This window comes from Salmo salar, chromosome 20 (assembly GCF_965601325.2).
Source record: "Salmo salar chromosome 20, fSalSal1, whole genome shotgun sequence".
In the NCBI taxonomy this organism is placed as follows: Eukaryota; Metazoa; Chordata; class Actinopteri; order Salmoniformes; family Salmonidae; genus Salmo; species Salmo salar.
Genome location: NC_138310.1, coordinates 64,134,984 through 64,154,800, shown reverse-complemented (window position 1 = coordinate 64,154,800; position 19,817 = coordinate 64,134,984). Strand labels below are relative to the sequence as shown.

Below are 19,817 nucleotides of genomic sequence, written 5' to 3'. Positions count from 1 at the left end.
ATAGCAATTCCAGGCCGCTTTCCCAGGCAGGCGTGTGGGGGAATCAGGTGGAGGTAATACAGGCCTGCAGTTATGGTGGCCAAAAACGAACAGTTTGGACTGGTCTTTTTAAAGGCAAGGTAGAAAGGTGCCATGGATGGTCACATACATCTTGATAGTGTCACACAGTAAATGTTGGAAAGTAAACAATCAGCATACTAGAGTGTGTGTGTCTATGGGAGAGTGAAATTAGTGTTTTGTTATATGGCAATTGGTGTAAAAATGTGACTGGGTGTGACAGATATTTTCTTTCATCTGTTGTATCCTTTCACGTGCGCGTACGCAAGCACATGCATGAACACACGTGCGCGCACACACACACCAGAGTTTCCGTTACATTGTCAAAAAAAATGAAAAGCTCATAAATAAAACTGTCGCTGGTCAATTGCCCGGGAGAAGAAAAAAAATCCCATTGTAAAATAATGCATTTTATCCTATTCATTGTTAGAAATACCAGTCGATGGAAATACGTTTGACCAGTCATCCTTATCTATAGGTTCATTTGCATAATTTATTAGAATTAAATTGGCGCTTGGTTATTTTTGTTAGTCGTTGTGTTTATCACACGAGCCCAGCACACAGATACAGAGCCTACAGTATCAGCAGAAATCTGTCAGCTTACACGAGAGCTGCTGCTACAGCTTCTCAAACAGCTCATGTTGCTGCTGGAGTGAAACATATGCTTTAATAAGCCCAATCATGGCTTAACAATTCTAAATGCAATCACGTGTTAAAAACTGTTTCAATGGCCACGATTAAATAGAGCTACTAAAAATAGCTTCATTTTGCAATTGAAGTGCACTTACCATTCGCCATTCAAGTGAATATAAGAAATGGTAGAGAGGCTTCAGTGCGTCACACACCACTTTGTATTGAGCTGGAGGCAGTAAGCATTTTGAAAACATATACTTCATTGTTTGAAACCTAAATGTTTTACACAATCCTGGTCATATTAGCAACCCATGATAGTTGTTGCATCTTTAGATCTCCCCTTTTCTAAATTGAATTGCATCCTTGAGTTGCATGTTCTGTTATGAATAACCATAATCTAAATGTGATTTCTGTCATTCTGAGCATCGTTACGCACCCAATGCATATGGGTCTGGTAAATTTCTCAAATATCCATTAAATTAAAATGCTGCAAGTCAAAATTCCGGCACCACATTCTACTAACGCACACACAAACAAAGGGGCGGCAGGTAGCCTAGCGGTTAGAGCATTGGACTTGTAACCGAAAGGTTGCAAGATCGAATCACCGAGCTGACAAGGTAGAAATCTGTCGTTCTGCCCCTGAACAAGGCAGTTAACCCACGGTTTCAAGGCCGTCATTGAAAATAACAATGTGTTCTTAACTGACTTGCCTAGTTAAATAAAGGTAAAATAAAAAAAGGAGAAAAAAAACACACACAATCAATCATCTGCTATCTTTAATGAGCCCCGTTACTTCTATTCTCAGTGGAGCCCTCATCCTCTGTCATTTCAGTGTTGTGGGGACTTTGTCTTTCACAGCACACTGCACACAGACAGGGGACACTGACTGTGACGCACTCTCTGTCGAGAGAAAGAAACACCATCAGGATTCGATGTGTGCTGGAGGAGAAACATAGGTTGAGTGAGAGAGAGATGAGAGAAAGACAGAATCTTCTGAATGTTGGTGACTGTCATATAATGCAAAATATAAAATATTTGAAAGAAAGTAAGACTGCGGGTGAAACAGAGGGATAAAGAGGGTCGGATGTTTGAGTTTCATGTTCTGAGAGAGAGAGAGAATATCTGAGGGGGAGGTAATGACAGAGGGGGGTAGGAAAGGGGTTTGAGGAGAGCGCAGGGGGGTAGAAGAGGGGTAAAAGAAGCAGGCAGGGAGTGTGAGAGAAGAGAGAAGGGTGAGGGCAGGGGGGTAGGAGAGGGGTGAGAGAAGCGGGCAGGTGGTAGGAGAGGGTAAAGAGCAGAGGGCAGGTGGTAGGAGAGGGTAAAGAGCAGAGGGCAGGTGGTAGGAGAGGGTAAAGAGCAGAGGGCAGGTGGTAGGAGAGGGTAAAGAGCACAGGGCAGGTGGTAGGAGAGGGTAAAGAGCAGAGGGCAGGTGGTAGGAGAGGGGTGAGAGAAGCGGGCAGGTGGTAGGAGAGGGTAAAGAGCAGAGGGCAGGTGGTAGGAGAGGGTAAAGAGCAGAGGGCAGGTGGTAGGAGAGGGTAAAGAGCACAGGGCAGGTGGTAGGAGAGGGTAAAGAGCAGAGGGCAGGGGGGTAGGAGAGGGGTGAGAGAAGCGGGCAGGTGGTAGGAGAGGGTAAAGAGCAGAGGGCAGGTGGTAGGAGAGGGTAAAGAGCAGAGGGCAGGGGGGTAGGAGAGTGTAAAGAGCAGAGGGCAGGTGGTAGGAGAGGGTAAAGAGCAGAGGGCAGGTGGTAGGAGAGGGTAAAGAGCAGAGGGCAGGGGGGTAGGAGAGGGGTGAGAGAAGCGGGCAGGTGGTAGGAGAGGGTAAAGAGCAGAGGGCAGGTGGTAGGAGAGGGTAAAGAGCAGAGGGCAGGTGGTAGGAGAGGGTAAAGAGCAGAGGGCAGGTGGTAGGGGAGGGTAAAGAGCAGAGGGCAGGGGGTAGGAGAGGGTAAAGAGCATTTTCTCAGTATTACTTCCCTTCATCACAATAAAGCCTCCACAATGTGGATGGGTATTGATGGTAGAGCCTTACCCATAGGAGTAGGATTTGATCGCTCTCCATGTCATCATTGCTTTAACTAATTACCACATTATAGCACCAAGGGAAATGAGTGGGGTGTTTCAGTGTGTGTTTGTGTGTACGCGTGTGTGTGCCTGCATGGGTGTGTTTTCATTTAACTCATAATTTGACAGCCTCTGAGCCTGATCAATAGATTTAGTGGTGTAATTAAAACTCAGGAAAGCTGTGAGAGACTGTGGCTGTGTCCAAAATGGCACCCTATTCCCTATATAGAGCACTGCTTGTGCTCTATATCGTGAATAGGGTAAGATTTGGGAGGCAGACTGTGAGAGTGTGAAAGTGTCTCCTTGCACAACACCAGTCTCTCAAACTACTGATGCCCCACGAGACTCCTCCCCTCAAATTAAACATAACGTTTTCTAACTGAGAGGGCACTTCTGAATAGGATGACAAATATTGTGAGTAAGCAGTTTCATACTATGGGGAGTTGCTAACAGCTAATTTGCTGTTGTTGATGTTGTTGTGACATTATTGTAATTATTTGCGGTTACTTCATGAAGTAGGTTTATTTGAACATTTTAGGTCTGTGGCACTCCCTTATGAACCATAAGAAAGCAGTGTCCGAGCCAGAATGTTCCATAGGGCAGGAGCCTTTCTCCTGTTTCTGTAGCGTGAAGTAGCTTGATGTACAGGTTCGCCCCCTTGACAGAACCAGAACGGCTGTAGGTTCCACTGTACTGTACAGCCTTCGTACTACTTCCTCCCAGTGATTTACCTTGAGAGAGGCAGGGGCAGAGGCAAGGTGTTTAAGTCTCAATGTCCCAAAAGGAGGCTAAAAACATTCTTTAAATAAATCAGGGCTTTATTAGGGTGTTAAAGCCAGCCCTCCTGTCCCCGGTGGGATTATTGTGCTATCTAGTACTTACCTACCCTGACACATCTAGCACAGTAATACCACACCACACAAACACACACACAGACACACACACGTGCACACAGGTCTGTACGTGTGCAGTCTAAGGGTAACGTACCACACCAGAGGATTAATTATAATGACTTTGAAACGCAATGCTTCGGCTATGTTTCTGTAAGGCTAACAGACAGTGAGAGCCTCAGTTCCACCACTGTGTGTGTGTGTGTGAGAGTGTATGTGCACACATTTGTGTGTGTGTGTTTCAGAATCTAAGAAATCCTAGCATTACCCCTGCCTTTTCACTACAAACCAAATCAAATGTATTTGTTCCATGCACAGAATACAGCAGGTGTAGACTTTCCTGTGAAATGCTTACTAACGAGCCTTTTCACAACAATGTAGAGTTAAAAAGTAAGAACATTTTGATAAATAAAAACAGGAAATAGTAAGACAATAAAATAACAATAACAAGGCTATATACAAGGAGTACCAGTACCAAGTCAATGTGCAGGGGTACGAGGTAGTTGAGGTAATTTAGGTAAAATGTACATGTTGGTAGGGGTAAAAGTGACTAGGCAATCACAATAGATAATAAACAGAGTAGCAGCAGCGTATGGGAAGAGTGTGAAGGAGTGTGAAAGTGTGTCTACGTGTGAGTGTGTGGCGTCAATATGCATGTGTGTGTTTTGTGTGTGTGTGTTTTGTGTGTGTGAGCGTATATAATGTGTGGGTGTGTGTCGTGTAGGTGTGTGTTGGAGTGTCAGTGTAGTATGTGTGAATGTATGGATAGAGTCCAGTGTAGTATTTGTGGGTAGAGTCCAGTGTAGTATGTGTGGGTAGAGTCCAGTGTAGTATGTGTGAATGTGTGGGTACAGTCCAGTGTAGTATGTGTGGGTAGAGTCCAGTGTAGTATGTGTGAATGTGTGGGTAGAGTCCAGTGTAGTATGTGTGAATGTGTGGGTAGAGTCCAGTGTAGTATGTGTGAATGTGTGGGTAGAGTCCAGTGTAGTATGTGTGAATGTGTGGGTAGAGTCCAGTGTAGTATGTGTGAATGTGTGGGTAGAGTCCAGTGTAGTATGTGTGAATGTGTGGGTAGAACCCAGTGTAGTATGTGTGAATGTGTGGGTAGAACCCAGTGTAGTATGTGTGAATGTGTGGGTAGAACCCAGTGTAGTATGTATGAATGTGTGGGTAGAGTCCAGTGTAGTATGTGTGAATGTGTGGGTAGAGTCCAGTGTACTATGTGTGAACGTGTGGGTAGAGTCCAGTGTAGTATGTGTGAATGTGTGGGTAGAGTCCAGTGTAGTATGTGTGAATGTGTGGGTAGAGTCCAGTGTAGTATGTGTGAATGTGTGGGTAGAGTCCAGTGTAGTATGTGTGAATGTGTGGGTAGAACCCAGTGTAGTATGTGTGAATGTGTGGGTAGAGTCCAGTGTAGTATGTGTGAATGTGTGGGTAGAGTCCAGTGTAGTATGTGTGAATGTGTGGGTAGAGTCCAGTGTGGTATGTGTGAACGTGTGGGTAGAGTCCAGTGAGGTATGTGTGAATGTGTGGGTAGAGTCCAGTGTAGTATGTGTGAATGTGTGGGTAGAGTCCAGTGTAGTATGTGTGAATGTGTGGGTAGAGTCCAGTGTAGTATGTGTGAACGTGTGGGTAGAGTCCAGTGTAGTATGTGTGAACGTGTGGGTAGAGTCCAGTGTAGTATGTGTGAATGTGTGGGTAGAACCCAGTGTAGTATGTGTGAATGTGTGGGTAGAGTCCAGTGTAGTATGTGTGAATGTGTGGGTAGAGTCCAGTGTAGTATGTGTGAATGTGTGGGTAGAGTCCAGTGAGGTATGTGTGAATGTGTGGGTAGAGTCCAGTGTAGTATGTGTGAATGTGTGGGTAGAGTCCAGTGTAGTATGTGTGAATGTGTGGGTAGAGTCCAGTGTAGTATGTGTGAATGTGTGGGTAGAGTCCAGTGAGGTATGTGTGAATGTGTGGGTAGAGTCCAGTGTAGTATGTGTGAATGTGTGGGTAGAGTCCAGTGTAGTATGTGTGAATGTGTGGGTAGAGTCCAGTGTAGTATGTGTGAATGTGTGGGTAGAGTCCAGTGTAGTATGTGTGAATGTGTGGGTAGAGTCCAGTGTACTATGTGTGAATGTGTGGGTAGAGTCCAGTGTAGTATGTGTGAATGTGTGGGTAGAGTCCAGTGAGGTATGTGTGAATGTGTGGGTAGAGTCCAGTGTAGTATGTGTGAATGTGTGGGTAGAGTCCAGTGTAGTATGTGTGAATGTGTGGGTAGAGTCCAGTGTAGTATGTGTGAATGTGTGGGTAGAGTCCAGTGAGTGTGCATAGAGGAAAAAACTAAAATAACAGTCTAAGTCAAGATGCTCTCAATGGTGTAGTGTAGAACCAACCTACTTAGAATTATCCAAATATTTCACACTGGCTTTGAAATGCAAAACCCAAAAGCTGATGAATACAGTACGGCGATACAATTATAACAGAAAATACGCTGGTATCACCTCCATAGTTGAATTGATTTTCTATTAACACTTTCCCTCTGACTCACCTATTAGTGTGCAGCGTCCGTCTCCCAGGGGGTAGCGCTGGTAGCGCGGCATGGGGAAGGGGGGCAGCTTGTGGAAGAGGGGCTCCAGCAGGGGCTCCAGTCTGGAGGCAGAGGGGTCCGAGGGGTAGAACAGGTTGAAGATCTGGTTGCAGGCAGGACGGAGTTGGCTTACTGAGGGACACAGGACAGCAGACAGCAGAGATTGGGGGGCTCTTAGTCTGTGAACTAATAAATGATAAGGCTTGTGTGTACAAAATGTGTAATGTGATGTGCAGTGGTGTAAAGTACTTAAGTAAAAATACTTTAAAGTACTACTTAAGACATTTTTGGGGGTATCTGTACTTTACTAATAATATTTTTGCTAACTTTAACTTTTTACTCCATTCATTTTCCCTGACACCCAAAAGTACTTGTTACATTTTAACAGGAAAATTGTCCAATTCACACACTTATCAAGAAAACATCCCTGGTCATCCCTACTGCCTCTGATCTGGCGGTATCACGGTGAGCGCTACTGGTGGAGAAGTCAGGTGCAGGAGAGCAGAGAGTTGTGAACACGTGCACACTTTATTTGGGTAGAGGTAACAAAACAGACAGACGCCACTGCGTCAAAACCTCCAGCCAAAGGATAAAGTGCAAGGTGCGAAACAGTCCCAACAAATCAGCAAATGTTACAATAAACAACCTTCGTGAAATACCACGGAAAATATGGGAAAAAACCCTGCCTAGCGCGTACACATGAAACACGTAACAATTACAATTTCACACAAAGACATGGAGGGGAACAGAGGAATAAATACATGCAGTGTGATTAGGGAATGAAATAACAGGTGTGCAGGGAACAAGACAAAACAAATGGAACAATGGAAAAATGGAGCAGCGATGGCTAGCAAGCCGGTGACGTCGACCGCCGAACGCCGCCCGGACAAGGAGAGGAGCCGACTTCAGCGGAAGTCATGACAGGCGGACTCTCTAAATGTCACGCTCTGACCTAGGAGAGCTGTGTTTTCTCTGTTTAGTTTGGTCAGGGTGTGATAGGTGGGTGGGCATTCTATGTTTTGTGTTCATTATTTTGGCCGGGTATGGTTTCCAATCAGAGGCAGCTGTCATTCGTTGTCTCTGATTGGAAGCCATACTTAGGCAGCCTGTTTTTCCCTGTGTTTTCGTGGGATCTTGTTTTTGTGCAGCTGTGTTAATGCAGCCCCAGAACATCACGTTTGTTTCAGTTTCACCTGTTTTCTTCTTTTGTTCGGGTTCACTAATAAAATATGTGGAACTACCGGCACGCTGCGCATTGGCTGATTTATGACAGGGAATTTGAAGATAGCAATCGTGACAGAAGATCCCACCAAAAGAAAGCCGAACAGCGTGCGCTCACCAGGAAGACGAGCGGGACCAAGCAGTGTGGGTCAGAGGACTGGACCTGGGAAGAGATCCTGGATGGGGCAGGACCTTGGACAAGGCCGGGAGAGTATCGCCGCCCGCCGGAGGAGATAGAGGCAGCGAAGGCAGAACGGCGATACTGGGAAGAACGGCTAAGGGAGCTACAGGAGTCCGAGAGGCAGCGGCCAAAAAATGTTTTTGGGGGGGCACACGGGTAGATTGGCTAAGGCGGGTTTAAGACCTGAGCCAACTCCCCGTGCTTACCGTGGGGAGCGAGTGACTGTACAAGCACCGTGTTATGCGGTGGTGCGCACGGTGTCGCCCATGTGCCCGGTGCGCTCGGTGCAAGCTCCTCACTGTTGTCGTGCTAAGGTTGGCACTCAGCCAGCTTGGAGTATGCCCGCTCAGCATTCCTGCCCTCCAGTGCGCCTCCATAGCCCGGAGCCTGTAGAGATAATCCATGGTCCGGAGCCTGTAGGGATAATCCATGGCCCGGCACCTGTAGAGATGATCCATGGCACGAAGCCTCCAGTGATGATCCAAGGCACGGAACCTGTATTGATGATCCAAGGCATGGAGCCTGCAACAACACTCCTCAGTCCGGAGCCTCCAGTGACGCTCCTCAGTCCGGAGCCTCCAGCGACGCTCCCCAGTCCGGAGCCTCCAGCGACGGTCTGCAGCCCCGAGTCTTCAGCGACGGTCTGCAGCCCCGAGTCTTCAGCGGCGGTCTGCAGCCCAGAGTCTTCAACGGCGGTCTGCAGCCCAGAGTCTTCAGCGGTGGTCTTCAGCCCAGAGTCTTCAGCGGTGGTTGGCGTTCCAGAGCCTCTGGCGATGATCCATGGTCTGGTTCCTCCGGACACACAGGAGCGGGGGGATCAGTGGGCGGGGGGGTGCTACGCCCAGAACCAGAGCCGCCGCCAATTATAGATGCCCACCCGGACCCTCCCCAATAGGTTCAGGTTTGCGGCCGGGAGTCCGCACCTTTGGGGGGGTGGGGGGGTACTGTCACGCTCTGACCTAGGAGAGCTGTGTGTTCTCTGTTTAGTTAGGTTAGAGTGTGTTCTATGTTTTGGCCGGGTATGGTTTCCAATCAGAGGCAGCTGTCATTCGTTGTCTCTGATTGGAAGCCATACTTAGGCAGCCTGTTTTTCCCTGTGTTATTGTGGGATCTTGTTTTTGTGCAGCTGTGTTTATGCAGCCCCAGAACGTCACGTTTCTTTCAGTTTCACCTGTTTCTTGTTTTGTTTGGGTTCACTAATAAAATATGTGGAACTACCGGCACGCTGCGCCTTGGCTGACTTATGACAGGGAATTCAAAGATAGCACTCGTGAGACTAAACACAAATGCTTGATTTGTAAATTATGTCTGAGTGTTGGAGAGTGCCCCTGGCTATCCGCCAATAAAAAAGTTAAAAAAGAAAATGATGGCCCATCTGGTTTGCTTAACCTGTTGGGGGTAGGGGGCAGTATTTACACGGCCGGATAGAAAACGTACCCGATTTAATCTGGTTATTACTACTGCCCAGAAACTAGAATATGCATATAATTATTGGCTTTGGATAGAAAACACCCTAAAGTTTCTAAAACTGTTTGAATGGTGTCTGTGAGTATAACAGAACTCATATGGCAGGCAAAAACCTGAGAAGATTCTGTATAGGAAGTGCCCTCTCTGACCATTCCTTGAGCTTCTTGACTCTGTTTATTGAAGACTGAGGATCTTTGCTGTAACGTGACACTTCCTACGGCTCCAAAAAGCTCTCAGAAGGCGGGAAAAAGCTGAATGATGTAATTCCAGCCACTGTCTGAAACACATTAGCGCTTTTGGCAAGTGCTCTATCAGAGGACAATGGGCTGAGGCGCGTGCACGAGTCGACCCCATGTTTTTATTTTCATTCGTCTTTGAACCTAAACACAGATTCCCGGTCGGAATATTATCGCTTTTTTACGAGAAAAATGGCATAAAAATTTATTTTAAACAGCGGTTGACATGCTTCGAAGTACGGTAATGGAATATTTAGAATTTTTTTGTCAAGAAATGCGTCGTGCGCGTCACCCTTCTTTACCATTCGGATAGTGTCTTGAACGCACGAACAAAACAGAGGATATTTGAACATAACTATGGATTATTTTGAACCAAACCAACATTTGTTATTGAAGTAGAAGTCCTGGGAGTGCATTCTGACGAAGAACAGCAAAGGTAATAACATTTTTCTTATAGTAAATCTGATTTTGGTGAGTGCTAAACTTGGTGGGTGTCTAAATAGCTAGCCCTGTGATGCCGGGCTATCTACTGAGAATATTGCAAAATGTGCTTTCACCGAAAAGCTATTTTAAAATCGGACATAGCGAGTGCATAGAGGAGTTCTGTATCTATAATTCTTAAAATAATTGTAATGTTTTTTGAGAACGTTTATCGTGAGTAATTTAGTAAATTCACCGGAAGTTTGCGGGGGGTATGCTAGTTCTGAACGTCACATGCTAATGTAAAAAGCTGCTTTTTGATATAAATATGAACTTGATTGAACAAAACATGCATGTATTGTATAACATAATGTCCTAGGGTTGTCATCTGATGAAGATCATCAAAGGTTAGTGCTGCATTTAGCTGTGGTTTGGGTTTATGTGACATTATATGCTAGCTTGAAAAATGGGTGTCTGATTATTTCTGGCTGGGTACTCTGCTGACATAATCTAATGTTTTGCTTTCGTTGTAAAGCCTTTTTGAAATCGGACAGTGTGGTTAGATTAACGAGAGTCTTGTCTTTAAAATGCTGTAAAATAGTCATATGTTTGAGAAATTTAAGTAATAGCATTTCTAAGGTATTTGAATAACGCGCCACGGGATTCAACTGGCTGTTGAGTAGGTGGGACGATTTCGTCCCACTGGCCCTAGAGAAGTTAATATAAGGAATTTGAAATGGTTAATAGTTTTACTTTTGATACATAAGTACATTTTAGCAATTCTATTTACTAATGATACTTAAGTATATTTAAAACCAAATACTTTTAGACTTTCACTAAAGTAGTATTTTACTGGGTGACTTTTACTTGAGTCATTTTCTATTAAGGTATCTTTACGTTTACTCAAGTATGACAATAGAGTACTTTTTCCTCCACTGGTGATGTGTGGGAAAGGCAGCCCTCTAAATATATTTATAGTCTAAAAAGGCTCTAAAAAGCTGCATCTGGCATAGTGGTGTATTCAAGCAAAAGAAGTATGATGATCAATCTGGTCCATCAACAAGGTAGCTAAAAATTGTGGGGAAGGTGTTGCATCAGGGTCTGCCTAGACACAGAGGTGTGTGAGAAGTGTGTGTGTGTGTGTGTGTGTGTGTGTGTGTGTGTGTGTGTGTGTGTGTGTGTGTGTGTGTGTGTGTGTGTGTGTGTGTGTGTGTGTGTGTGTGTGTGTGTGTGTGTGTGTGTGTTTCTCTAACAACACGTACCCTGGACAGCAGGCAGTACTGTACGTCTCATGGCCAGCACCAGGCCCAGTGGACAGCCCAGCAGGAAACATTCGGAGACCTCAAAGTCAAACCTCCCTGGGTTCAAAATCAGACTACTGCTGCTGCCGGGATGCAGGTCCCCCCCCTCCTGCATCAGACTGGGAGAATGGGAAGGAGGTGGGGGATGGAAGGAGAGATGGAGATGAAAGAGAAGAGAGAAGTAGAGAGAATTTGTGTTTTATTTTTATAAACCAAATCTACAAATGTTGCAATCCCTGTAGAAAAACAGGAAAATGGATGGGTACACCAAACAACAAATCTACTACCGCGTTCTTAGAGAGACTGACTCAAATTCAAATACTGCATCTCCACTACTCAGTATAATGGATTTTACTACTCAATCCACTGTGTGTGTCCTGAGTGGGCATGTAAATAACAGGTTGGATGAGCATGTGTGTGGTAAGCACATTTTATCGAGGAGACAAGACTGGGGGCCTAAATAGGCAGAACAGAAAGATGGATGGGGCTTGTGGATGTTTGAACAGCCAAACTGGCCTTAAACCTACTGCATGGCTATAAACCTACAGACCCTGCAGCTGTAGAAGACCTCTTGACCCACCAGTTTAACCAAAACTAACACTTCCATCACAAAGGAGAGCACGGAGAGAAGGATTATGGTCTGTGGCCAGCCTAAAAGGGAAAATCAATCTGCCTTGGATTGCCGGCTGCTCTATTTGTCTTTCATCTTCCCACTGCCTGCCTCTCTCACTTGCTCTAACTTCCAAACTACTTTCCTGCCCTCCATCAATTCACCTCTTACTGCTGGGTCTGAACTAGTGGTGCGCGGGTCAGCTGTTTGTTCACCTGCACACAATTGCTAATAACCCATCTGCAACTGCCTGACTATGATAAAGTAAAAACATAATTGCAAAAGGGTTTTCTAATGATCAATTAGCCTTTTAAATGATACACTTGGATTAGCTAACACAATGTGCCATTGGAACACAGGAGTGATGGGTGCTGATAATGGGCCTCTGTACGCCTATGTAGACATTCCATTAAAAATCTGCCATTTCCAGCTACAATACTCATTTACAATATTAACAATGTCTACACTGTATTTCTGATCAATTTTATGTTATTTTAATGGACAAAAAAAACGTGCTTTTCTTTCAAAAACAAGGACATTTCTAAGTGACCCCAAACTTTTGAACGTAGTGCATATATAAATTGACAGTTATGACAGAATCCTGGAGGTTTTCTCCAAGGTGTGAAGATATTTCAACAAATCCAGGCAATAACAGGCTACACTGATAACTCGAGTTTGACTCCCAAGTTTCTAAACCGTACCAAACCATATTTGGTATAGTGTCGCCATAATATTTGAATTGAGGAAGTGGGAACATATTTATGATATTTTAGCGATCCGCAGTAGAAGACGTCCTAAATGCCCCCAGCCTTCAGATCAGATGTGAGCTTAACAGCTAACTTGCACTTGTTATGCATTTTTAGGCTATGGGTGAGAAAGTGAACTAGTTCCAAGCGCATAGCTCAGTTGAATGCAGCTTTGTGATCTATTGACATCAAGGATTGCATTAAATAGGCACAATATTTTTTATGATGCATTTGGCGATGTTCAATTAATTTGCACAAAACGTATAAACAAAAGCATTCACTGTGAAAGTTGATACATGTAGGACATTCATATATAGTGTGGCAAAGAAGGGGGTCGAGTGATAAATGGCAGATATGTGAGGGCAGAACTAATAAACGGGTTCTGCCCGATCACTAAAATGGCCACCCCGATCAGAACTACAGATCACAAAATGGCCGACTGCCAAAACTACAATTCCCAGAAGCAAGGGGAACCCTCAGAAGGTGGAGCCGACCCACAGATAAAGGGTCAAGAAAAACCAGGAAGAGAGAGAGAGGGCGGGAAGGATCTATGAACTATAGAGAAAGAGACAATCTACATTGGCTGGATTTACCGTGTACGAGCTGGACTGTTTTGGACTTACCTGTTGGCGTTTAGACCTGGACCTACCGAGAACCAGATTTGTGTACCGAACCCTGCTATCCCTGACCTTACCTGCGGCCTGGGTGGACCAGGACAGCGAAACAAACACACAGGTACTGTCATGTTCGAAAGAACTTTCATTCTGGGCTGACTTTGGTGACAGTTTCCCACTTAATTTGTGACAAACGCTCCTAACTTTGAAGAGGTTTGCCACACGTGGTGGAGAATGTGGGTATGAGGCCATATCGGGTACCTGAGGCTTGACAGGCAGCGATTAGAGCAGAGACGGAGAAAATGTTGACAGCTGGAGTGATCGAAGAGTCACATAGTGAGTGGTCTAGCCCAATTGTGATGGTCTCCAAGCCCGATGGGTCTTTGCGGTTCTGTAACGACTTTCGGAAGGTAAATGAAATCTCCAAGTTTGATGCCTACCCCATGCCCAGAGTAGACGAACCACTGGAGAAAATTGGTAAAGCTCGGTACATTACGACCCTGGACCTGACAAAAGGGTACTGACAAATTCCTCTGACCCCCAGGGACAAAGAAAAGACAGCCTTTGCAACCCCTGACGGTTTGTTTCAATACACCGTCATGCCATTCGGCCTACACGGGGCCCCAGCCACCTTTCAACGGCTCATGGACAAGGTCCTAAAACCGCACCAAGCATACGCCGCAGCTTATTTAGATGACGTGGGGATCTACAGCCCAGATTGGGAATCCCACTTACCCCGGGTACAGGCAGTGTTAGACGCCCTTAGAAAGGCAGCGCTCACGGCGAACCTGCCAAGTGTTATGTGGGGTTAGAGGAAACGGAGTATCTGGGATACACAGTGGGAAGAGGATTAATCAAACCCCAACGTAAGAAGGTGGAGGCAATTAGAGAATGGCCGAAACCAGTAAATAAGAAGCAGGTTCGAGCCTTCCTAGGGCTGACCGGGTACTACCAGAAGTTCATCCCAAGTTATGCAACAGTGGCCGCCCCACTCACCGACATGACTAGAGCCAGAGGGCCAAACATGGTCAAGTGGGATGAAAGGGCCACCAAAGCATTTGTGACATTACAGGAGGCCCTCTGCTGTAATCCAGTGCTGGTGGTACCAGACTTTGAGAGAGAGTTTGTGGTTCAGACGGATGCTTCAGAGGTCGGCTTGGGAGCAGTGCTGTCCCAAGAGGTAGAAGGGGTGGAACACCCCATCCTGTTTTTAAGCAGGAAGCTGGAACCACGGGAAACCAACTACTCAGTTGTTGAGAAAGAGGCGCTGGCAGTAAAGTGGGCTCTGGAAAGCCTGAAATACTACCTGCTGGGGCGCCACTTCACCCTCATCAGTGACCATGCACCACTCACCTGGATGCATAGGGCTAAAGAAAAGAACGCTCGGGTGATGCGGTGGTTTTTGAGTCTCCAACCATTTCACTTTGACTTGAAACACAGGAAATGGGAAATGAGGAAATGTGGATGGGTTATCCCGCATGCACGCATATTTTGCTGCGGTAGCCCGACCTAGGGGGTCGGATCTAGGGGGGGAGATGTGTGGCAAAGAAGGGGGTCGAGTGATAAATGGCAGATATGTGAGGGCAGAACTAATAAACGGGCTATGCCCGATCACTAAAATGGCCACCCCGATCAGAACTACAGATCACAAAATGGCCGACTGCCAAAACTACAATTCCCAGAAGCAAGGGGAACCCTCAGAAGGTGGAGCCGACCCACAGATAAAGGGTCAAGAAAAACCAGGAAAAGAGAGAGAGGGCGGGAAGGATCTATGAACTATATAGAAAGAGACAATCAACATTGGCTGGATTTACCATGTACAAGCTGGACTGTTTTGGACTTACCTGTTGGCGTTTAGACCTGGACCTACCGAGAACCAGATTTGTGTACCGAACCCTGCTATCCCTGACCTTACCTGCGGCCTGGGTGGACCAGGACAGCGAAACAAACACACAGGTACTGTCATGTTCGAAAGAACTTTCATTCTGGGCTGACTTTGGTGACAGTTTCCCACTTAATTTGTGACAAACGCTCCTAACTTTTGAAGAGGTTTGCCACAATAGGCTATGCGCAGCACTTCATTCAATTTATCGAAGCAGTTATTGTTTTCTTGCTCAAACCTCTAGCAACACCTATAAAACTCAAGACATTTTCTCTCAAAACACAGGGATGTCGATTCGCACGGGACTAGTATTATCAGAAGTTTACCAAAAACCTGTAGGTTATTCTGGTTAGATGTCCAGATTTCAGTTTTAATTTAACCCATATTAACTGTAGGCTACAGTTCCCCTGACATGCCATAGGCCTATTTGAAGTCCCGTTTTCTGACTGTGGAATTTGTATAGCGAATCATCACACATAACAGCCGGTGTTGTGCCAAAAATCTCCCCCCCTGCCAGAATTCTCCCCCCCCCCCCCCCTTCACGTTCTTCATTGCTGCGACTTGCTTGCTAGTTGAGATTTATGCTCTTCACTCCATTGTCAGTTTAGCCTACATTTCAGTGATCTTAGTAGCAGAAAGCATTTCTGTCTGCAGTTTTCGGTTTGGCTATTTGTTTCAATATGGCGCCCTGGGCGAACCCTCCTTCAGCGCCCGCGCCCTGGGCGGCTGCGCATGTCGCCCGTCCCTAAATCCGCTACTGATTTGTATTAATCTATAAATAAATCTTTGTCAAAATTCGTCATCTCTCCAATGTCTTATTCGACTAGTATTTTTGAAAGTATAAGGATAATAATTCAGCCATAGCTGTTCTGAAATGTTTATTGCTTGCCAACATTTTACTCCCTCCTCTGTGTTTAATATAACACACATACATTAATTATTAATTTCGGTTGACTATCCTGACGTGAAGTTTGTTCTTTAGAAAGTATTTGACTCTGTGTGCCACAAAGTATTTGAATCTAGCCACAAAATTAAGGAAAATAGAAGGGGGGGAATTCTGGCAGGGGCTGCTATCATCCTCTTTTACCACTTCACCAAATTGTTTCCACACATTACTTTTCTGTCCCTCCCTTCTGTCCCTCCCTTCTTTCTTTTCTGTCCCTTCCCACAGGATACCCTGTGGGAAGGGCTGGGGGAACTTTCATAGGGAATAGGGTGCCATTTAGGATTCAGCCTAGGTTGCCAGGGATCTGGCTACTGTAGCCATAGAAATAAAATGCTATTTCTATGACTATAACTACGTGAGCCGCACTGGAACATGTGATTTGGAATGGGAACACTGGTTGCTTGGTGCTGGTTAATTGGTAGCATGGTAGTGAGCTGGGAGCTCCCCATCCAGTCAGCTATAGCTGCAGTAGTCCGTTTCCTACAGTATGCACACTGGCTATTTATAGCCCACAGCAGGCTGACAGGGAGGCCGGCAATGAAGACAGGCAGGCATATAGATAGACAGACAAAAAGTCCGGCAGGCAGACAAGCAGACAGGCAAGAAAGGCAGGCAGAAATGCAGACAAGCAGGCAGGTAGGCAGGCAGGCAGAAAGGCAGGCAGAAAGGACCATATTGCAGCAAATATTGATGACAGTGTGACACACATAGAAATAAAACATCCCATGATAACCTGGCTGAGGGCCAGATAGGTACAGTACATCTGGGTTATCCCATCACACCACAGAGAACATAGCTAGATGGATAGATGTGCACTCATACACACATCATTCAAAATGTCACTAGAAATGTCTGGAATAAACATCGGGTATAGAACTGCGTGATAAGAACATGTATTCAGATATGATTCTAATGACAGTGGTATATGGCAGGAATGTGATGGTAGGAGTATACTATTATGGGATTTTCCCTAAGTCTGAGTATCTACAGTATTTAACCTTTATCTTAATTGAATCGGAATGTCAACAGAGTCCTTGCCAAGAGAGGTAAAAAGCAGAATAATCCCCACTGTGTCTATCACAGTGAGAAAAGGGAGAAGTATACTGTTACTACTACTGCCTCATAATCCAACCATGGTGCATGAATTGTGCTTTTGGAGGTATTGTCCCTCACTTTTGGAGGACAATAGAAATTGAAATTAGAGTTAGGGTTGAGCCGGGTGTGGACATGGAGCTAGGGTTAGGGTTATGGCTAGGGTTGAACCGGGATGTGGACATGAAGCTAGGGTTAGGGTTGTGGTTAGCTTCCATCAGGGTGTTGTTCTCTATCTACAGTACCTGCTGAAGAAGCTGTGTTGTCCTGTAGATGTGTCTCCATCGTACGAGTCGCTCTGTTTCCTGCTGAGGGGCTGTCTGGCCTGGCTGTGTCCATCACTGGGCAGGGCCGAGATATCAATGTTGCTCTTACTCAGCCTCTTACTGGAGCTGAGGCCCAGGCTGGGGCTGTGACAGGGGCTGTCCTCAGGGTTATCCTGCGTGGGAGGAAGAGAGCGAGGGACACAAGCCTTCACGCTTCACTCACACTCAAATACCATAACTGTACACAAACGAGCAGCTCATTGCTAATCCCTCTCTCTCAGCACATATGAGAATGTGGGAGCTGGCTAGCTACCAGACCTGGATTTAAATACATGTGTATTTGAGTATTTCTATTTGAAATACTTATTTTCTGTGTATGAGTATTTTTGTTCAAATTCTTGTTTCTAAATACATTATTTAAAATACCCCTAGGACCAAACAGACCTGAGTTTAAATGCATGGAGTATTTAAATATTTGTATTTAAAAATACACTTGTTTGAGTATTTTTCATACTTCCCATGTGCATTTCCAAATACATTCTAATATTCAACTACTTACTTTGAAATGTCTCTGAAAGTAATTGAAATACCCTCAAAAGTATTTCAACCCACGTTTGCTAACTCCAGAGAGATTTTGATCCTGTTTTATGTTTGAGGTTACAGGAGAGTAGAAGTGGGCAAAGTAGATTTGAGGTTAGAGAGAGGGGAAATAGGAGAACAGATATAGAGAGAGAGCACAGAGGGGAGAGAAGAGGGGCTCAGACAGAAAGAGCAGCCCAGGGGATCATGCAGTGCTACTGTAACTGGGTGTAAACAAACAGGAAAAGACAGGCCAGCTCAGGACGGAGAGAGAGGACACCAAGTAATTTCAAGGTCTTGGCCGGGATAGCATGGGGTAGGAGAGACTGTCTGAGAGGAAAGCTGTCTGAACAGAGAAGAACTTACACAATTCTAGCTACACGCCATGGGGAGATAGTTGAATAGCACAGAAAGCACAAACTGAAATTGTAATGCCTCAATTCAAAATTCTCTTAGGGGTATCCAAAAGTGCAGTTTTACAGAACATGTTAGAGAGCAAGTTGATTGAGTTGTAATGTGTCATGCTCCTACCTTGAGGCTCTCAGTGCTGTTGTTCCTGCTGCTGCTGTGGCTGGGGCTGCTGTGCTGCCTCTGGCTGCTACTACTGCTGCTGCTGAAACACAGGGCGTCGAAGCACAGCACACCTCCCACACAGTCGCCCATCACACACACCTGGACGGGAACACACACACACATGCAAGCACACACAGTACACACACACCGTTTTAGAAAACCTCGCTCCACTCAATCAATGTAGGCTGCCAAGCCTCCCCAGCAGGCAGATTTGGGCCCCGTGCCTGTTCAGATCCACAGGTGAATCTGAATGTCAATAGCACACTTCATTAGGACTGACTCAGTCTGAGGGAACAACACAATCTTCTCCTTAATTGGTTTGACATGCCACCATTGTACTTGGCTTCCTGACTAAGAATTGTGTTATGACCACAAATCTTGTCAAAGTTATGCAAGGAGAGGAAGTTAAATTAAATAGAGTTTAAACATTGTATGGTTTTGCCAATAATGCGCTCTTTAAAATGACAGCGCTTAATTAGAACACAGGTCCTTATCAAAGAGGGGATTGTCCACAGGTGTGTGAAAGTTAATGGGGTCTGCAGACGGCATGATAAAGCTGCAGGCCTCTGGCGACACTAGTCCCCACAGTGAACACAGAGGATTACCCAGCCCTCTCTATCCCAATCATCACTTCCTCTGGAAATACTGCAGCACATTATTGGATTTGGCATGAGAGATTAGAGACAATGAGATATTCCTTTCTCTCTCTCTTCTCCTCCCTTGTTCCTTACAGTATGACTCATCTCTAGTGAGTCAGTGTGACCCTGTGGGAGCCGTGGGGACACTTTAGAGGATGGACCCACCTCGCCAGTGAAGAACTTTATGGGGGGACACTTTAGGAGGATGGACCCACCTGGCCAGTGAAGCCCTATATTGGGGGACACTTTAGAGGGACAGACACACCTGGCCAGTGAAGCCCTGTCTGGGAGGGGACACTATAGGACAGACACACCTGGCCAGTGAGGCCCTGTCTGGGAGGGGACACTATAGGACAGACACACCTGGCCAGTGAGGCCCTGTCTGGGAGGGGACACTATAGGACAGACACACCTGGCCAGTGAAGCACTGTCTGGGTGGGACACTATAGGACAGACACACCTGGCCAGTGAGGCCCTGTCTGGGTGGGACACTATAGGACAGACACACCTGGCCAGTGAAGCCCTGTCTGGGTGGGACACTATAGGACAGACACACCTGGCCAGTGAGGCCCTGTCTGGGTGGGACACTATAGGACAGACACACCTGGCCAGTGAAGCCCTGTCTGGGAGGGGACACTATAGGACAGACACACCTGGCCAGTGAAGCCCTGTCTGGGAGGGGACACTATAGGACAGACCCACCTGGCCAGTGAAGCCCTGTCTGGGAGGGGACACTATAGGACAGACACACCTGGCCAGTGAAGCCCTGTCTGGGTGGGACACTATAGGACAGACACACCTGGCCAGTGAAGCCCTGTCTGGGTGGGACACTATAG

General features: G+C 45.9%; 1 protein-coding gene across 3 annotated transcripts in view; it reads right to left on the bottom strand.

Moving 5' to 3' along the window:
- The window catches only part of LOC106581175 (membrane-associated phosphatidylinositol transfer protein 3), a 129,554-nt gene that overhangs the window by 36,854 nt on the left and 72,883 nt on the right, over positions 1 to 19,817 (bottom strand). For all 3 annotated transcript variants that reach the window (XR_001323030.3, XR_001323028.3, XM_014163053.3), the window contains exons 7-10: positions 18,302 to 18,442; positions 17,171 to 17,364; positions 10,997 to 11,154; positions 6,171 to 6,341 (exon numbers count right to left, since the gene is read on the bottom strand). Coding sequence is in view for 1 of the 3 variants with exons in the window: in XM_014163053.3 (XP_014018528.1) it covers positions 6,171 to 6,341; positions 10,997 to 11,154; positions 17,171 to 17,364; positions 18,302 to 18,442 (664 nt within the window). In the remaining 2 variants the exon portion in view is untranslated. The remainder of the gene's footprint in view (positions 1 to 6,170; positions 6,342 to 10,996; positions 11,155 to 17,170; positions 17,365 to 18,301; positions 18,443 to 19,817) is intronic.